The sequence below is a fragment of the Raphanus sativus genome, unplaced genomic scaffold, assembly GCF_000801105.2.
Source record: "Raphanus sativus cultivar WK10039 unplaced genomic scaffold, ASM80110v3 Scaffold0678, whole genome shotgun sequence".
Lineage (NCBI taxonomy): Eukaryota > Viridiplantae > Streptophyta > Magnoliopsida > Brassicales > Brassicaceae > Raphanus > Raphanus sativus.
Window position 1 is genome coordinate 12,388 of NW_026615995.1, and position 20,316 is coordinate 32,703.

The 20,316-nt window shown below is 35.6% G+C and overlaps 3 protein-coding genes and 2 pseudogenes across 3 annotated transcripts; 3 read left to right on the plus strand and 2 right to left on the minus strand.

Moving 5' to 3' along the window:
- Positions 1-1,406: 1,406 nt before the first annotated feature.
- On the minus strand, positions 1,407-3,070 carry LOC108860324 (cytochrome P450 705A5-like; annotated as a pseudogene).
- Positions 3,071-9,552: 6,482 nt separating this feature from the next.
- Positions 9,553-11,502, plus strand: LOC108838618 (cytochrome P450 705A22-like). The gene is made up of 2 exons (XM_018611523.2): positions 9,553-10,479; positions 10,564-11,502. The coding sequence occupies exons 1-2, from the start codon at positions 9,574-9,576 to the stop codon at positions 11,209-11,211; spliced, it is 1,554 nt and encodes a 517-aa protein (XP_018467025.2). The 5' UTR covers positions 9,553-9,573; the 3' UTR covers positions 11,212-11,502.
- A 1,506-nt stretch (positions 11,503-13,008) lies between these two features.
- LOC130502721 (cytochrome P450 705A22-like) lies at positions 13,009-15,605 on the plus strand. The gene is made up of 2 exons (XM_056997518.1): positions 13,009-14,012; positions 14,096-15,605. Exons 1-2 carry the CDS (start codon positions 13,113-13,115, stop codon positions 14,726-14,728), a joined length of 1,533 nt encoding a protein of 510 aa, XP_056853498.1. The 5' UTR covers positions 13,009-13,112; the 3' UTR covers positions 14,729-15,605.
- A 900-nt stretch (positions 15,606-16,505) lies between these two features.
- Positions 16,506-18,115, plus strand: LOC130502719 (cytochrome P450 705A20-like; annotated as a pseudogene).
- Positions 18,116-18,238: 123 nt separating this feature from the next.
- On the minus strand, positions 18,239-20,059 carry LOC130502720 (kinesin-like protein KIN-12F). Its single transcript, XM_056997516.1, has 5 exons — positions 19,938-20,059; positions 19,746-19,844; positions 19,590-19,655; positions 18,768-19,499; positions 18,239-18,692 (listed from the first exon to the last, which is right to left on the minus strand). Exons 2-5 carry the CDS (start codon positions 19,827-19,829, stop codon positions 18,510-18,512), a joined length of 1,065 nt encoding a protein of 354 aa, XP_056853496.1. The 5' UTR covers positions 19,830-19,844; positions 19,938-20,059; the 3' UTR covers positions 18,239-18,509.
- Between the last annotated feature and the right edge of the window lie 257 nt (positions 20,060-20,316).

The window sequence follows — 20,316 nt, forward strand, 5'->3', positions numbered from 1 at the left end:
GCTTTGCTAAATAAAAGATGAGTTACATTTCTGAACAAAGAGTTCTGATCTGCTTTGTTATGGATGGAAGATAATGGTTTTGATTGCATGGATCGAGGTTGTAATTGTGAATAAAACAAATATGTGGGTTTTTTTATTGCTAATATAGGCTCTAATGATACTGCAGTGACTTTCTTCTAGGATGTCTGATCCAGTTACATTGAGGCTTTTAGAGAATCATGCGTTTGTAGATCTTCTCTCAACCATATATATTATCACATTTTTATATAGATATATAGTGGGTCGACTATAGACTTGAGAAACGAGAGAAAAGGCGAACATAGGAATTTATATAGTTTCGTCTATCTAGGTATCTATACTCGGCGTTGTACTTCCGTTCTGGGTGATTTATGACTTTGGTTTCTGGGAGAGGGTGGTTCCACCACCGCTTATCGCCGGCGCCTGACTCCAAGACTGTGTCGTATCTTCTTTGGTAGTGGTCGCCGGCTTCAGTTTTTCGGGAAAAGTTTCGAGCTGTGTGAAAAGGGTTTCCCTTACTGTGGTGGTGGCCGTGATAGGATGAGATTTCGATTTCTTCGATTGAATCTCTCTTAGGTTCAGGCCGTAGGTGTCTGACTCCGAATCTTATACCTCCAAAACAGTCGTTCGGAGTGGATTTCGGTGGTCGTGTTTCTTGTCCTGGTGATTCCGGTGGTTCTGTCTAGTTGGATTAAAGCGTCGACCTCTCGTTGGTATCAGAGTTGGTGATTTGCGATTCCGGCGAAGTTCTCGGTTCTTGGTCCGGCGGTGATCTCCAGCCGATCGAGATGACAAAGCTTCTTAATCTGCCACGCATTTATGTGCTGCCGCGTTTCAACACGTGGAGGTGTGCGTTGCGGTGAGCGGTGGAGGGTTTGGGTCTCGGATTTTTCCTTTGGGCTTGGAATTTTTGTTTAGTGGGCTTGTATGTGTACCCGGTTTGGATTGCTGTTTGGGCCGGTTATAGGCCTTGTAATATGGTCTTTTGATAAATATAGATATATAATTATTTTTCTTAAATTATAGATTCAAAAATAATTTGTTAATATTTTTATATTAAAGATATTATCTTTTTATATTACATTTTTTTATTTATATAAATCATTTTATTAAATTATATACTATATATATATATTAAAGATATTATTTTATATTAAGTTTTTTATTTATATAAAGGGAAATTCATTTTTATTAAATTATATGTTTTAAATACAAAAATACGATGTAAATTTGTATTATAGATATTGTTTTCTTGATAATAAGGTAATTTTGAAAATAAATATAAAAATAAACAAAGATATTAATATTGATATTTTAGTAATAAATTTATTCATTAAAATTATTATTATAATTAACCATTATAAGAATCAATGTGAGAGTCACACACATTTAAACTATTTTATGGCATACATATTAGAGGGTTCACACACATTTAAACTATTTTATGGCAAACATATTAGAGGGTTTGGGGTTCGAGCAATAGGAGTGAGCTTGAGAGGATGAGCCATAGTCAAGGACAGTCCTACAATAGTCTCTTCCATGTTAACTTTCTCTTCTTTGAATCTCCATTCAAATCCCTGCACCATCACTCCTATTGCGGTTCCCATAAAGATATGAGATAGATTTTCTCCAGGACAACCTCTTCTTCCACTTCCAAAAGAAATGTACCTAAGTGCATGCTCTTTTCTCTCCTCGTCTTCTAGAAACCTCTCTGGCTTAAACTCATTAGGATCTGTCCAGTAATCTGGATCTCTCATCACAGCATAGGCATTAACCATTAGAGATGTTTTCTCTGGTAGATAGAACCCTCCTACCTTACATCCTTCTTGGGAGAATCTCTCAAAGATGGGCTCCGGCGGGTGCAGTCTTAGCCCTTCCTTGACCACTGCTTGCAAATAAGGCAGGTTTGGTAAATCTGTTTCTTGGATCAACCTTGTCGTCCCCACCACGGAATCCAGTTCCCCTCTCAGTCTCTCAAGAGTCTTGGGGCTTTTGATGATCTCTGCCAATATCCACGGTATTGGTATCGCCGGGGTGGTAGTGCCTGCAAATAAAAGATCCTGCATGCAGTTGCAAAAACATTTTCTTAAGCATAGCATTTTTTATTTCTCAATGAAACCACTTTAATGAAAGTAATATTTACCACACAAAACGACTTGATATGGTTCCTAGTGATCTTATACGCTGCATTTTCGTCTCCATAAGCTTCCAACAACACGTCCATCAAGTCCTTACTTTGATGATGCTCTCCATGGTTCTCTTCGTGTTCCACAAGAATCTTTTCGAGCAGTTCATTGAAGCTGTTTGAAAGAACCTTCTCTTCCTTTTTAAACAGTGAGAGAACAAGCTTCTGTAACCATGGCGGCAACATGTTTTCCAACAAAATCTTCTTCGACAAAACATCTAACTCAGTAACTAATCCCTTGACTCTCTCCATCACATCTTCCTCCTCTGGACAACACCTCCCCATGATCAACTTGCAGATGCTGTTGTTAGTGAGCTTCAATGCTTCCTCAAAAATCTCCACGGTCTCATTCTTCAATGCCTTCTTGAACAAGTTATCGTAAAACCGACCTAGCTCATCAGCACAGACTTTTCGTGACCGCTTGAGAGCCTGAGGTCCAAGAAGGTTGGTGACAAGAACCTTCTTCATGAACTTCCAGTAATCTCCATTTGGAGCAGAGATGAAGCTGAAAGAACCAGCGAAAAGGGAAGCTTCGGTCGGAGGGAATCCACGAGAGGAGATGTTAACGTCGTGTGCCCTGAAGATCTCGTAAGCAACTGACGCTGAGGAGACAAGGACTATGGGGGAACTGAAGATGTGGAGATAGAGAATAGAACCATACTTGGATGAGAGTTTCTGTAAAGATCTATGGACTAGAACAGAGAGAAGAAAGTGAAGATGACCGATGATGGGTAGAGAAGGAGGGCTAGGAGGCAAAGGAAAGTCCTTTGGTTTCCTGAAGAAGAGAGTGTAACAGAGTAGTGATAAGAAGCATAGGAGGATAAAGATGAAGCATTTCTGAAAGTCAAGGATGATTGTTGTCATCATTTCTCAAGTCGAAAGAAGAAAAATGATGGAGAGATTTTCAAGATCAAGAAGAATGGTCTTGCAACAATCTCAAATTAAAGAAAGACCCCTTTGTGAAGTGTAAATCTCAGTATTCAGAATTTTAAGAAAACTTTCTTATTGACAAACATCGCAGCTTACACTATATTTATTCAATAGAGTTTGATAATAGTCCTAAACATAATTGGAATATATCTTAAATAGATTTGTACATATATCTAAGAATTGGATATTATATATACTTCCAAATATTCCCTCCCTCAAGTAGGAGTGTGAAAATCTGTAACACTCAACTTGGATAATAACACATCAAACTGTGGCTCAAAAGTGAAAAAAACAGATGGAAGATTATTTCGTAGAGGTCATTTCCCATTCTCAAAACTCATACTATAACCATTTGGCAAAAAACCAGGTGTCAAACTATATAAAAAATATTAAAATAATTCTTTAAACATTATTTGCGAAATGATTTGCATCTGTCATCACTACGTTCGTTTTCAACAAGAAAAATAGGATATAGCTTAAGTGTATCTTGTACAATTTCTCTTAAAAAGATTTATATTTTTGACAGTATTTTTAAAATATGGTAATAGCTAATAATTCTTATATTATTATTAAAGTAAATTTTCTATATAATTATTTATCGTTGGCAATACTTTTGAAGTATTTTAATAACAATTAACTCATATATGGGCGTTCGGGTACCCGTTCGGGTTCGGGTCAGGTATTTCGGATTTTCGGGTATTTTGGTATAGGGATATAAAACCCGTTCGGGTATTTCTGTACTTCGGGTCGGGTTCGGGTATTTTTAGTTCGGGTTCGGTTATTTTGGATCGGGTTCGGATATTTAGATTTTAGAAGAAATAAAAATAAAATTTTCAATTTTTTAAAGTTTCTTGTATTTAAAAATATAGATTTCACTTAACTGATTTTTCTATTTTTTTATAGATTGAGTGATTAATAGATTTGGATATAACATTTCAAAAATAAAAATATTAATTTGGCTATTGTTTTTAAACTTTGGATGTAACTTTTGTTAATACATGAAATAAAAAATTTGACATGCATTTTAAATGAATATCAAATTATTTTCTTCATAATTATATATATACTATATGATCTTAAAGTATGTGTAACATCAATTTAAATATTTTAAATAAAATGAGAGATGTAAACTAGAAAAATAAAGGTAAATATACATATGTTCGGTTATCTTCGGATATCCATTCGGGTTCGGGTATTACCCGTTCGGGTTCGGATATCCAATCTCTCCTAACTTAATATCCATTCGGGTATTTTGCTACTTCGGTTCGGATTTCGGTTCGGGTTTTTCGGATCGGGTTCGGGTGTCACTTCGGATATCGGGTAAAATGCCCACCCCTATATCACATTAGTAAAAATAAACTAAATATAATTACAAATGTAGTTTTTTACATCAACTTATATATCATATTTTCTATTAGTAAGAAAACTAAATATAATTACAAATATAGTTTTTACATCAACATATGTATCATACTTTATATATATATTATTAAAATTGATTGGAAGTGTACATTGACAAGCAGCAGCAAAACTAAAGCATAGGAAGATAAAGATTAAGCAGTTCTGAAAGTCAATGATTTTTGTTGTCATCATTGCCAAGTCGAAAGAAGAAAGATGATGCAGAGATTTTCAATATCAAGTGGTGAGAAGTAGATTGGGATCAGAGAGCAACAAACATAAAAGAAAGACCCCTTTGTGAAGCTGTTGTGAAATAAGGAGAATATGATTTTCTCAAAAAAAAAAAAGGAGGATATGATCACATGTAGATTGGGATCAGAGAGCTCCTCTGCTATTTTAAAATCTTCCCGCCTGCAACATGTCTTTTTGCGCTAACATGGCTCATTACAAAACGAAAAATAATTAAATTTTATTACTACTTATGCAGTATTTTTTAAAACCGACTCATATACTGAAGAAGATTATTTCCATGGTGAACGGATCGTCTGATTAATATGTGGTGCGATAGATTGATAAAATTTAATATATAATTTAATATATAATTTAATATTAATATAATATTATTAACATTGAAAAACGTAAGATGCTATCAAAACTAAATTTTATTTATAAATATAATAAAAAATTTAAAATATTATTTATTTTCATCAGTCTTGCCATGAAAAAAAAAACCAGGCTAATTTTTGTACCAAATTAAGGTTGTGGCTAAATATTAAGAAATCAAATAATACTTATTATAAGCTATTTTTTAATCCAAAATAAATGAAAATAACAAAACTTATAATAGATTATCAACAACAAAAAATAAAATAATATTAAATTAAGCCAATATAAACGATATAGTAAAAGTTTCACTAAAATTAAAAAAATACATATCAAATAATTTATTTAATTTTGTGTACTGTTACAAATTATATTAAAAGTTTAATCATTTTAAATATAGCATTATGAAAAATACATTATGTTTTTTTTCTGGATCTTTTATCAGGCCAACCAGTATCCAATCACAGGTTAATGACATATATTTTTATGATTCTTACCAGGTTTATCAGGATTTAAATTATTATATTTTCACTAATTTCGAACTGGTTTATTTTATTTATTTTTTTTGAACTAAATGTTAAATTTAATTCAAAAAAAGACTGTTTCTACATCAAGTGTAACCTTTTTAAAGTAAGAAGCTGAAAAGAAAACTATCTTTTTATCTCCAATTTTCCTATAGTAAAATCATCTGGTTTCAAACCAGAACTCCATCGCCTTGTCAAATCCTTTACTCCCCTTCCTCTGTAAAATGGTAATCTTGTTTCTCATAAACTTGTCAATCATTCTGTTCAAAAACCCCCACTGGTCTTGGTTCTTCCCCGTGCCTTCTTCTATTTCTCTCCATCCAAATTGTGTGAATTGTCAGTTGCAGAACATAGCTTACAACAAACAAAGTCACTTTATCCCATCCTTCATTCTTCATAGCAAGCTCAATGACATTCTCCCAATCAACTACGAATCTGTCTTTCAAAACTCCCTTCATTAGCGTCTCCCATATTTGTTTAGAGTAAGAGCACTCAAAGAACAAATGATTTCTCGTCTCCAAAGGTTCTTGGCACAACACACACGAAGCATCAACGTTCTCATTCCAACTCCTCATTCTATCCCCAGTTGACAATCTCCCATGCATTGCTATCCAAGTAATAAACGAGTACTTTGGAGTAGCATTCTTAAACCACACAGCTTCATACCAGGAACATTCAACATGTCTTTCTCTCACACTTAACCAAGTTCCATGAGTTAAGAATCTTCTTTTATACCTTCCTTTTCCATCCCTCCGCAATGAGATATCCTCCTCATTCGATATTCTCATTTTATACTTCTCAATCTCTTCTTCTACTCTGTTCCAAATCTGGTTTCGATGCCTCTTCTTTATGTGACCTCTACACTCTGCCACAGTCGCTTCCATCTGAATACCAAACCCAAAACATCTTCTTTCACCCACAACATCTTTAATACATCCCATAGGAGACCACCTTTCATACCAAAAAGAAGTTCTTTCCCCATTCTTCACTTCGACACTGTAAAACGTTTTTGCAATATCTCGATATTTAAGAAGTTTTCTCCACATCCAGGCGCCCGACTGAGTGTTTTCCCTCACCATCCATATCGACCCCTTCCTAATGAGATACACTTTAACCCAATTGACCCAGAGTGATTTAGCTGCCGCAAAACGTTCTCCACTCTCCACTCAAGTCTCAAGTATTGGTTTGGTATTTATCGGGCTGCTGACTAAATCTCTACTTAAACTTTTCGAAGCACTATTAGTTGCTTTGTCTGCCATGGACGATATAAAGCATAGAGTGGATAAGGAAACAGTAAAGGAGCGTTTAACCTGGTTATCGTCCAAGAGTGGAGCATAAAAATATCTAAATAGTAGGTTGGTATTCCATTTGAACCCACACTTATCTGTGAGTGGGTGTTAACTTTAAAATTAGACTAGATCATGACCCGCGCGACCGCGCGGATTTGTTTTTTATTTTTAACACATAACATATATTCTATAATAGTTAATATAATTTGAAGTTTGTCCTTTTCACATAATATGGTTTTATATAATTTCGAGTTTTCTCATTGTTTAAGAAAAATGTTAAAACTGTTTTTTCTATTAATAGTTTTTCATTTGTGTATTAGAGATATAACTGTATGGTGAAAACACTAACATAATATCAAACAATACGATTTGGTTTTGACATTGTGCTTTTTGGGAGTTTTTTCTGAATGGTTTGTGAATGTCCAATGATAAATACGAAGGCAAGTACTTGTACACACATTTTAAGTGGGAGGAATTGAATATTTTCTAACCTATTAAGTTAGATATAATAAATACAAAATCTATTGACACCGAGATTTTAGGTATAGTAGAATAAACTTGGAGAAAAGGGTTTTCCATATTCATGATTTTTCAAATCTGGCAATTTGATTGTGAATATTTGATTGTAACCGAGATTTTAGGTATAGTAGACTCAACTTGGTGAAGAGGTTTTTCAATAATCGATTTTTTTTAAAAGTATAAATTGATGTTTTTGAAATAAGAATATACGTTAGTATATTCTATTCAGTGTATATTCAAAGTAAACCTCGATTATTTGAGAATCAAAAAATATATTCTGATATCTTTAGTATTGAGTTTTAAAAGTTATGTATCAAGCTATTTAAAAATTTAAAGATTCATCAGTATTTGATGCCAAATAATTGTTTTTTTAAATCCGATATTGTAGGTTGAGAGTTATTTGGTTAATTGAATCAATTCGTGTAATGACTGGCTAAAGTATAAATTGATGTTTTTTGAAATAAGAATATATGTTAGTATATTCTATTCAGTGTATATTCAAAAGTAAACCTCGATTATTTGAGAATCAAAAAATATATTCTGATATCTTTAGTATTGAGTTTTAAAAGTTATGTATCAAGCTATTTAAAAATTTAAAGATTCATCAGTATTTTGATGCCAAATAATTGTTTTTTAAAATCCGATATTGTAGGTTGAGAGTTATTTGGTTAACTGAATCATTTGGTTTAGTTGTATAAATGACTGGCTAAAGATTCGTGTAATTTTTGTAATTTTTTGTCAACCTACTCGTGTAATAATATTTATATTTTTAATAACATGTGTAATATTTATTTTTATTTCTATCTATTTATATTTTATTTTTAATAACTCAACTCGTGTAAATATTGGAGACATTTATCGTATTCATTTGACTATAATAAAAGAGAGGTTTATTGTATTCATTTGACTATAATAAAAGAGAATGATGTTATATTTGTACTATGATATAATATAAATATGATAATGTGAGTATACTCTAACGAAAAGAATAGATATTTGTTTAATAGATGTATATAATGTAAGACATAGATCTTATTGTGGAGTTAATTAATAGATGGTTGATATCTAACTCTTTAAGGAAATATTTAAATGAAATGTTAGATTAAGAATAATAATGTGATGTCCAACTTAAAAATCCACCTAGAAGAAGTTATAATGTTTCTGTTTTAATAAGATAGATCACATGTTTTCAATCAAAAAATACGGTCACATCTCGTTTTCTAGTGTATGGTAGTGTATGATGACTGCTTTAAAAAAGATTGATTTAATTACATATATGTAACCAAAATATATTTATTTTTCAGGTATTTGTGTAGATCTAGAAAGAGAGCTTCATGGGTACACAAAAAGGAAGGGCATGAGTGTTACAAATACATTTTTGGTCAATTGTCTTAAAAAGATTCTAAATAGAATTTTCATCAAAATAGGACATAAAGAAGAAAATGACTAAAAAAAGTCAATTATAAGAGATAAAAGATTATTATATCCTTATTTTATAGATACTTAAATAAATAATAATAACATAAAAATTTATTATATTGAATAATACGTTTATAAATCTAAACTTTTCTATTTTTCATAATTTTAAATTTTGAAATCAAAAAAATTCTTTGAAACTATTTTTAAAATCTTATTTAAAAATTGTTAGTACTTATTTATTAATTTTTAAAATTCCTGAACTCCACTTCACCCCAATAAGTGTAAGATTAGTTAACTATAGAATTGATGTTCAAAAAAAAAAAGTTAACTATAGAATTATAAGTGTCTATTTACTTTTAAATGAAATATTTTGGTTACTTTGATAATTGTGAAGCTATATTTTCGATTAAAAAGATTATCACTGATTTATTATGAGATTACAATTAAGAAAAGATTATGTAGATGATTTGACAACGATAATATCTATATTTAAGTGCATTATCTGAGTCATTTTATAAAGATTTAATTATAACCAGATTTATTTGTACTATGCTGAAGATTCTTTGTAAACATTTTTTCCTTAGTCTACATAATTGTTTAAAAGAAAAAAAACTCTCTATGGTGGGAATTTCTGTATATTTTTTGTGCTATAAATAAATAACCATCACTTTGAGAAAGAATTGCAACAATGACCATGGTTGGCTATCAAAACTGCTTCATATTCATCATCTTCTTCTCATTCCTTTGTTACTACCTCTTTTTCAAGAAACCAAGCGGGTCAAGCCGTGGCTTTGATGATCTGCCTCCGAGCCCTCCTTCTCTCCCAATCATTGGCCATCTTCACCTTCTCCTCTCTACTCCAACCCACAAGTCTCTTCAGAAACTCTCATCCAATTATGGACCTCTCTTCCATCTCCGCATCTTCAACATTCCCATGGTCATCGTCTCTTCCGCCTCCGTCGCTTATGAGATCTTCAAGGCCCATGACGCCGACATCTCCTCTCGCGGCCCTCCTCCCATCGACGACTCTCTTTTTGCAGGATCTTCAAGCTTTGTCTCCTCTCCCTATGGAGATCACTGGAAGTTCATGAAGAAGGTTCTCGTCACAAAGCTGCTCGGAGCACAGGCACTTGAGCGGTCAAGAGACGTTCGTGCAGATGAGCTAGAGCGGGTCTACTCAAGCCTGCTTGATAAAGCGAGGAAGGAAGAGAGTGTTGAGATCATTAAAGAAGTGATAAATCTTACTAATAATAGTATATGCAGGATGATCATAGGAAGGAGTTGTTCCGAGGAGAACGGTGAAGCAGAGAGAGTCAGAAGCGTGGCTAGCGAATCTCTTGCCTTGGGAAAGAAGATAGTATTGGGGTCCTTGTTGCGTCCACGGTTTAAGCGTCTTGTAATGTTACTGATTAAAAAGGAAATGATGGTTGTTTCCGACAAGTTCGATGAGCTGTTCGAAAGGATTCTTGTGGAACACGAAAAGAAACAGGACGGACATCAAGAAACAGACTTGATGGAAGCGTTGTTGGCTGCTTATGGAGACGATAAGTCAGGGTACAAGATCACTAGGAAACACATCAAGACGTTGTTCGCGGTACATGTTCCTCACACCACATCCATAAAGTGGTTTTGACTGAACCGTGGTTACTACTAATAAACACGTTTTCGCAACTTTCAGGATCTTTTATTTGCAGGCACAGACGCCTCAGCGCAAGCAGCACAGTGGGCAATGGCGGAGATTATTAAAAACCCTAACGTTCTCCAGAGATTGAGAGAAGAGATCGATTGCCTTGTAGGTCAAGGCACAAGGTTGATTCATGAAACTGATCTACCAAATCTTCCTTACCTACAAGCCGTTGTCAAGGAAGTACTAAGACTGCACCCGCCGGGGACTGTCTTTGGAAGGATCTCTCAAAAAGGGTTTAGGATCAGAGAGTTCTACATACCGGAGGAGACATCATTTGCTATTAATGTTTATGCTATAATGAGAGATCCTGATTACTGGGAAGATCCTGATGAGTTTAAGCCCGAGAGGTTTCTTCAAGATTCTTCAAGGACAGTTGAAGAGGAAGAGAGAAGAGAGCAAGCACTCAAGTATATTCCTTTCGGCGGCGGGAGGAGAGGCTGTCCTGGAGCAAACCTAGCTTATGTCTTTCTAGGAACTGCTGTTGGGATGATGGTGCAGGGATTTGACTGGAGAATCAAAGGAGGTGATAAAGTTATCATGGAAGAGACTGTTTTAGGACTGAGCTTGACCATGGCTCATCCTCCTAAGTTCATTCCTGTTGCTCGAACCGCAAGCCCTTTAACTTCGAAATGCTCGTGAGTCTTTGGTTAAGTGGTCCGCAAGCTAGTTCAAGTAATAAGGGAGCTTTGTTTTTTATTATATGTTTCCGTGTGTCCAAGTCTTCCAGGTGAGTTGGTTATCTATGGTTGAGTTTGGTTTATTGTGTAAAACCGTATTGTTTTCGGTTTTAGTCTTGCCATTTTTCTCGGTTTTATGTGGTTTATTTTAGTTTGGTCAATTGTACTGTTCAAAAGTTGTTCTTTTCCGAAAACAATAATTCGAGATGAGATAATCGCATCGGGAAAAAGAAAACCCATCAATTCTCATTTTTTTTAATAGTACAATTCTCGTATTTTTTCCATTGAGGTTCAAACATTTTTTGTCTTTTAGTGGTTAAAAGCTGCATTTAACGAGGTTTGAGTTGAGTTATACTTCCTCGTTACTAAATAAAAAATGTTATTTTGACATCTTTTACAGAGATAAAAAAGATTAAACAATTGAATAACATATTTTTGTTTAATAGTATACGATTTCATTTGAAATTTTGTAGCTTCAGCTTTTTTATTTACTAATTTGTATTTCTTGATAATGAATAAAAACAACTGCAGGACCAGTAGCATGTCGTGGAAATCGACAAAGAAAAAGATCGTAGATATCATTTTGTCCTCCCGACAAAAAAAAATCATTTTCTCCTTTGTTTGTCTCCCAATGAAATATGTCTCACTTTGTCTTTGGCTTTTACGAATCGTATAAACAAATTATAGCACGTTTATGGTTTGATAATCAATCATCCTCCGCAACCAATAATATTCTTTTATTTCATATTAAATAACTTAAGAAAAATGAAACAAAGTAATAAAAGTTCATCAAATTATAACACATTTTTAAAAATAAAAGTAAATAAATAAATAAAAAATAGTAATAATTGCAAAAAGTTAATATTGCAACGTCATCAACAAAACACTAAACTCTAAACTTTGAATCCAAACATTAAATCATAAACACTAAATTCTATGCTCTTGATAAGTCATAAATTTTAGAGTTCATGATTTATCCAAAGTTTAAGGTTTACTAATGATTATGATTTATGGTTTAGTTTTTATGATTTATATTTATATATATACTTTTTATTTAAAGTTTAATTTTTTATTTCTTCACTTAATATAAGAAAACACTACCTATTATTCATTATTTATATTAAGGCATTCTATAGTGTTCGATATTTGTATATATTTAGCGCAACAGGTTTGGATTATCAAACACATAAAACCTTTTCCAAACTCTTGTTTTCTGGCAATTTCTGAAAAGACTAAAAGAGATTCAAATATTATTCTCTAAAGCATGTTTAATAATCATGCAAAATATATAGATATACAAATTTTCTTAACACATTAAAACTTAAATCTTTATAAATCCTTCCAAATTTCATAATGAATACATCCCCTTTAATATTCATTTAACTGGTCTCCTCATTGGATTTTAATCAGATAGTGAATCAACACTATAATTAGTTTATGATCCTGATGATATTTCCAAACTCAAAGTTGACTTTTAGCGACATTCATGAGATGTCGGCCAAGGCCCAAAGTATGTAAGTTACTTGGACAACAGGCAAGTTTAACTGGTTACATCAAGAGTAGGACACATAAACAGCAGACTTCCAAAAACAGATTTTCAGAAGCTAAAAATAAAGAATGACATAGCATGTTAATGGGCTCAAAATCCAATCATGATCATCGATTAAAGAGTGGGACTATCTTGATCCCACACTTATTGCAAAACTAAAAACCCATTTTGTGTTTTATTATTAAACATTTTTAAAATATTATCCTAATACATGTGTATTTTTCAATGTAACATTGATAGCAGCCTAGAGAGCATGACCGATTCTTCTCGATCTTGAAAAACTCTGCACCTTCTTTCTTCTTTCCACTTGACCAATGGTGGCAACAATCATCGTTGACTTTCAGAACTGCTTCATCTTTATCCTCTTATGCTTCTTCTCACTACTCTGTTACACTCTCTTCTTCAGGAAACCAAGGGACTTTTCTTTGCCTCCAAGTCCTCCTTCAATACCCATCATCGGCCATCTTCACCTTCTTCTCTCTGTACTAATCCACAGATCTTTACAAAAACTCTCCTCCAAGTATGGATCTATTCTCCATCTCCGCATATTCAGTTTCCCCATAGTCCTCCTCTCCTCAGCCTCAGTTGCTTACGAGATCTTCAGGGCACACGACGTTAACATCTCCTCTCGTGGTCTCCCTCCGACCGACGACTCCCTACTCGTTGGATCTTTCAGCTTCATCTCTGCTCCCTATGGAGATTACTGGAAGTTCATGAAGAAGGTTCTTGTCACCAACCTGCTAGGACCTCAGGCTCTTGAGCGGTCACGAAGAGTCCGTGTTGACGAGCTAGATAGGTTTTACAAAAACTTATTCGATAAGGCGGTGAAGAAAGAGAGCGTGGAGATCTGTGAGGAAGCGTTGAAGCTCACTAACAACAGCGTCTGCAAGTTGATAATGGGGAGGTGTTGTCCAGAGGAGGGAGGTGTGCTGGAGAGGGTCAAAGGATTAGCTACTGAGTTAGATATTACGACGAAGAAGATTTTGTTGGCAAACATGTTGCCCCCATGGTTAAAGAAGCTTGTTCTCTCACTGTTTAAAAAGGAAGTGGAGGTTCTATCAAACAGCTTCAATGAGCTGCTCGAAAAGATTCTTGTGGAACACGAAGAGAAGCAGGGAGAGGGTAAGGACTTGATGGACGTGTTGTTGGCAGCTTATAGAGACGAAAATGCAGAGTATAAGATTACTAGGAACCATATCAAGTCCTTTTATGTGGTAAATATTACTTCCATTGAGGTGGTTTTATTAGAGAAATAAAACTGATATGCTTAAGAAAATGTTTTTGCAACTGCATGCAGGATCTTTTATTTGCAGGCAGTACCACCTCAGTGCAAACAATACAATGGACAATGGCAGAGATCATCAACAGCCCCAAGACTCTTGAGAGACTGAGAGGGGAACTCGATTCCGTGGTGGGGACGACAAGGTTGATCCAAGAAACAGATTTACCAAACCTCCCTTATTTACAAGCAGTGGTCAAGGAAGGGCTAAGACTGCACCCGGCGGGACCTCTCTTCGCAAGATTCTCCCAAGAAGGGTGTAGGATAGGAGGGTGCTATGTACCGGAGAAAACATATCTAATGGTTAATGATTATGCTGTGATGAGAGATCCAGATTACTGGGTAGATCCTGATGAGTTTAAGCCAGAGAGGTTTCTAGAAGAGGAGGAGAGAAAAGAGCAAGTACTTAAGTACATTCCTTTTGGAAGCGGAAGAAGAGGTTGTCCTGGAGAGAATCTAGCTTATATCTTTATAGGAACTGCGATAGGAGTGATGGTGCAGGGATTTGAATGGAGATTTAAAGAAGAGAAAGTTAACATGGAAGAGGCTGTTGTAGGACTGACCTTGACTATGGCTCATCCTCTCAAGCTCACTCCTGTTGCTCGAACCGTCAACCCTCTAACTCTGAATCTAAAGAGTTATGGTTTATGACTTTTCAGCAACACTAAAGACAGAAGCCTGTCGTGGACCTTCCATGTTTTTAATTATTTCACGTAGTTATAAGAATAAAACATTGTGTAATTAGTTAGTGAGCAAATCATGATTGATCACTGGTGATTCAGATGCAAAAATCTTATCCGCAAGAAAATCCAACATATTTGTCTAACAAAAATACTTCCGACATGCCCCCAGAAAGTGGAATGTCTGAGACAATAGTGCTTTGGCCAAGCAAATCAAATAGACCTCTAGTTTCGTTATGCCCAAACCACCTTCTCGCTTAGCTTTTGATGGAGAGTTGAGACAACCACACCAGAGAAATGAAGAACTCATAGACTCAATGACGTCAAAGCACCAGAAAATTTTGATACTGACTTATCACTGATTGAATGAGTTGCAATCTGCCCGCATAGGAAAGAGATTTACTTGTCCAGGAGAGGAACCAAGTGTGAATCCTATCAATTTGAGAGGCTAATAGTCTGCTCTGGTCAGACTTTTAGTGGTTAGTCGGGAGGCAAAGATATCTGATAGAGAATTGATCAACTCGGACACCAAGTTCAGTCGCTGTCTTATGGAGATCAAAAGTGTTAGCCCGGCTATAAATATTGAAGGTTTGTTCATGTTAACTGCTAAACCAAAAGCCATTTCAAACTCCTTCAGAACCATAGCATTACCACAGAGGGAGGAGGCTGTGCCATCATTAAAAATAAGTAGACCATCTCCAAAGTTGAGATTGGTGATTTTAAAATCTAGTCTACTCTATTGTTTGGTCTTGATCGCAAGTGAGACTAAGGATTCTAAAACGAAATATTTTGAGTCTTGACTATTACCTTATTTACATCTACATTTAATAACTACTTTTATTTTCATTTTTGGCTAATATTATATCGGTGTAAATGTTTTGAAACATAAACAATTAGACCAATTCATGATCTTATATCAATAGTTATTTTTTCTCATTCACAATATTATATCTGCTAAACGGACATTACTTACGTGAAAATATATTTTTATATATATGCATCATTAAAATGCTCTTCCTGAGATTTTACATTTTTAACTTAACACTCAACATATGGTTGATTAAGATCTTATTGGCAGAATTCTTCGGATTTCTTTGGTCCTAGCACTGAAAACATATGGCTATTATGTTAGTAAGCACCGATATATAAAACCGAGCTGTATACAAATTCTAATAGTACTAAACATATAAATTCCACATTAAAAGTATTACAAATAATATTAAAACATAACTTATTCAGTTGTCATGTTCAAAATATTAATAACAAATATCCTTTGCATAAACGTACGAATATCTTAAAACAATAAGTCAATGAAAATAATAAAGTATTTAGGCACATTTATGTTTGTTTATATTTGTTTGTTAAGAAAGAACATCAAATATTCGATTCTCATCAAACAAATAAGTGAGGCGATTAACCTTGTTTGAATATGTTTTCAAACTAAAAGAAGTCTTAAAGCCCAAGTAACAGTTTGTGTTCTAGAAGGTTAAGAAAGCACTGGGTCTGATGATTTATCAAGTGATACAATAATTAACTTAATTATCTTCTCCTTGCTTTTTTATTAATAAGCTATGTCGCACGCGGGAAAGTTTAAAATAGTAGAGGAGCTCTCTGATCCCAATATAAATCAGGTGATCATATTTTCCTCATTTCACAAAGGGGCCTTGCTTTGATTTGAGATTGTTGCAAGACAGATTCTTCTTGATCTTGAAACTCTCTGCATCATCTTTCTTCTTTCGACTCAAGCAATGATGGCAACAGTCATCCTTGACTTACATAACTGCTTGATCTTTATCTTACTTTGCTTCTTATCACTTCTCTGTTACACTCTCTTCTTCAGGAAAACAAAGGTTTCTTTGCCTCCTAGTCCTCCTTCTCTACCCATCATTGGTCATCTTCACTTTCTTCTCTCTGTTCTAGTCCATAGATCTTTACAGAAACTCTCCTCCAAGTATGGTTCTATTCTCTATCTCCACATCTTCAGTTCCCCCATAGTCCTTGTCTCCTCAGCCTCAGTTTCTTATGAGATCTTCAGGGCACACGACGTTAACATCTCCTCTCGCGGTTTTCCTCCGACCGAAGCTTCCCTTATCGCTGGTTCTTTCAGCTTCATCTCTGCTCCTTATGGAGAATACATGAAGTTCATGAAGAAGGTTCTTGTCACCAACCTTCTAGGACCTCAGGCTCTCAAGCGGTCACGAGGAGTCCGTGCTGACGAGCTAGATCGGTTTTACAATAACTTGTTCGAGAAGGCAGTAAAGAAAGAGAGCGTGGAGATCTTTGAGGAAGCATTGACGCTCACCAACGACAGCATTTGCAAGTTGATCATGGGGAGGTGTTTTCCAGAGGAGGAAGATATGCTGGAGAGAATCAAGGAATTAGCTATTGAGTTAGATGTTTTGTCGAAGAAGATTTTGTTGGCTAACCTATTGCCCCCATGGTTAAAGAACTTTTTTCTCTCGCTGTTTAAAAAGGAAGTGGAGGTTCTTTCAAACAGCTTCAGTGAGCTGCTCGAAAAGATTCTTGTGGAACACGAAGAGAAGCAGGGAGAGGGTAAGGACTTGATGGACGTGTTGTTGGCAGCTTATAGAGACGAAAATGCAGCGTATAAGATCACTAGGAACCATATCAAGTCGTTTTGTGTGGTAAATGTTACTTCCATTGAAGTGGTTTCATTGAAGAAATTAAAAAAAATCTGATACGCTTAAGAAATTGTTTTTGCAACTGCATGCAGGATCTTTTATTTGCAGGCATTACCAACTCGGCGCTACCAATACAGTGGACAATGGCAGAGATCATCAACAGCCCCAAGACTCTTGAGAGACTGAGAGGGGAAATCGATTCCGTGGTGGGGACGACAAGGTTGATCCAAGAAACAGATTTACCAAACCTCCCTTATTTACAAGCAGTGGTCAAGGAAGGGCTAAGACTGCATCCGCCGGAGCCTATCTTCGAGAGATTCTCCCAAGAAGGGTGTAAGGTAGGAGGGTTCTATCTACCAGAGAAAACAACTATAATGGTTAATGCTTATGCTGTGATGAGAGATCCACATTACTGGGAAGATCCTAATGAGTTTAAGCCAGAGAGGTTTCTAGAAGAGGAGGAGAGAAAAGAGCAAACACTTAAGTACATTCCTTTTGGAAGCGGAAGAAGAGGCTGTCCTGGAGAAAATCTTGCTCATATCTTTGTAGGAACTGCAATAGGAGTGATGGTGCAGGGATTTGAATGGAGGTTCAAAGAAGAGAAGGTTAACATGGAAGAGGCTCTTGCAGGACTGAGCTTGACTATGGCTCATCCTCTTAAGTGCACTCCTGTTGCTCGAACTCTAAACCCTCTGACGAGTAGCGGTAGCTTCTAGCTCCCAGCACCTACTTCTCCCATTCTCCACTAAGTTATTTAATTACTTACTGGATGGATATATATCCAAAAGAAGATTTGATTTGATCATAATATTATTGTAAGAAAGATAACAAATTTAAAATGGAGAAAATAAATAAAATAAATAACCAATTTAAAGTTATACAAAGAAGACCAGTTTCGCACGCCAGAAACACAATATTCAAATCTAAAGCAGCAAATAATAAACTCCAATGGGAAACCAAAATACTAATAATCAAAAATGCCTCGTGGAACAAGACATTCGCTATTCTTATTATTAACAGCAAGTAAAAAAAAATAAACAGGAAGCTAATGTGTGTATACCAATCAGATCCGAGAAAGGTCTTCAAGCTATGCACGTTGGTATGTTTCTTCTACATACCTTCTTCTTCAATCTCCAAGTTCCTCTGGTGCAGTGGCCGTAATGCAGATTCTGGCAATGTATTATTCTTTAGATTCTGTTTGATTGTTGCCATTTCTAACTTGTGTCTCCTCTTCAGCTTTTCCATTTTCTTCTTTAGCTTCTCGTTTTCTTCTTCCACTTCATTAAAATTTTCCTGCAACCAAAAAACAGTGTCACTCTTACACACAAATGGTTCATCGGTCCAAACATGAAAATCTTGTTTGTTTACCTCAGCAACTGATGCTGATTGTTCGGCTTCTCTGAGTCTAACAAGAACTTCTCCAGCAGTATGAACAGCTTCAGCAGTGTCCCTTAGTTGAATCTTGAGGCTTACGTTCTCCTTCTTCAACAAATCTCTTTCCCTTTCTTTTTCTACTCGGAGTGCAGAGAGCTCAGTAGCAAGTGATTTAGCGAAACGGGAACCACAACCTTTCTTTCCAGCCTTTGCCACTGCCTTCTTCAACTCTGTTATCCATTCCCCCGTTGCTTTATACCTTGAGCCTAGGTCGTTGTACTTCTCTTGTAACTCTGTGTAGTGCTCAACAAACCTGGCATGACCAAGAACAGCTCTTTGAAGTGCATCCTCTAACTCCTCAGTAGATAGTTTCTCTTGTTTAAGCTGTGTTTCAGCTTTCTCTGCGCGTGAACGTTGTGTTTCAATCTCGACTCTGAGTTCGTCGGTCAGTGATATCCACTCGCTCTCCATTTCTGTGCACTTGAGTCGTTCTTCCTCGATATCTTTTTCAGCGTTCTTGTTGCGTAGTTGAAACGAACGGGCCAACAAAGATGATCTCAGTTCGTTGGTGGACATGGTTACAGGTTTCTGCAATTTGCTTTTCAGATCTTCAATTTCTTTAAGTAATGCCTCCTTCTCGCCAGTATCAATGTTTGTCTTTTTGGAGTCTTCATTTGGGATTTGTTTTGCTTGGTCAAGCTCAACAACATCGTTACAGCTGAGAAGCTGCAAAACCATAAAATGAAAAACATGTTTACAATCGCTCATCATTTGTTTTCACTATAGAAAACCACAAAGTAAAGAACAACAACAAACCTGATTTTCGTTTGCTGAAGAAAACTGTTCTGTTTCATTCACAGTTTGATGTTTCTGTTGCTCAACCTGGAGAAGATATAACAGTAACCATACTTGTTTAACCATAGGTGCGGATCCAATTTTGAATAGACATAAAGACACAGAAAATTGGTTTACCAGGCGCGTTAGCTGCTCAATTTTGGCTGCTTGCTCTGTGCACAAATTTTGAAGCTCTTGCTGCTTCTCAGAAAGCCCTTCCATCTGATGATATCCATCCTGATCATAAGGAATCCAACAATGTTAGCTTTATTTTAATTGACATCCATATACATACTTTATTTCACATGGTTTACTTACTCCCTCAACAACCTCTAATAATCTATCAGATTTCTGTCTACAGGAAGGACAGAGTGGTGAAGGCGGTAGTTGTTCATCCTGCAGTATCTCCGTGGAAGGTTGCGTGGTCAAGTTATCAGAAGACAAGGAAACTGAGCATCTTTGATGCAGGGTTCAGCGGGTTTCAATAATTTCCAAGCCTCTCCGCAGACTTGCAGCTAGAGATTCTGTAGAACCTGTGAATATCTTGCTTCCACGTAAAGACGCCCTGATATGCTGGCTCTCTGCAAGACACGAGGACTTTATGCTCTGCGCCAGGCTATTCTGATTCCTGAAACATGAGGAAGAAAGAGCTATGCTCTTCCTCAGAGAGTTTCTGATTTTAGGAGACTCTGACTGGATTGGTTCTTGC

Excerpts from the sequence above, each read along its gene's own strand:
- LOC130502721 (XM_056997518.1), top strand. The coding sequence starts at position 13,113 with ATGGTGGCAACAATCATCGTTGACTTTCAGAACTGCTTCATCTTTATC. Across the intron at positions 14,013-14,095 it reads ATATCAAGTCCTTTTATGTG|GATCTTTTATTTGCAGGCAG; the intron begins GTAAATATTACT and ends AACTGCATGCAG.
- LOC130502720 (XM_056997516.1), bottom strand. The coding sequence starts at position 19,829 with ATGGAAGGGCTTTCTGAGAAGCAGCAAGAGCTTCAAAATTTGTGCACA. Across the intron at positions 19,500-19,589 it reads CTTCAGCAAACGAAAATCAG|CTTCTCAGCTGTAACGATGT; the intron begins GTTTGTTGTTGT and ends ATGGTTTTGCAG. Across the intron at positions 18,693-18,767 it reads AATCAGCATCAGTTGCTGAG|GAAAATTTTAATGAAGTGGA; the intron begins GTAAACAAACAA and ends TTTTGGTTGCAG.
- LOC108838618 (XM_018611523.2), top strand. The coding sequence starts at position 9,574 with ATGACCATGGTTGGCTATCAAAACTGCTTCATATTCATCATCTTCTTC. Across the intron at positions 10,480-10,563 it reads ACATCAAGACGTTGTTCGCG|GATCTTTTATTTGCAGGCAC; the intron begins GTACATGTTCCT and ends CGCAACTTTCAG.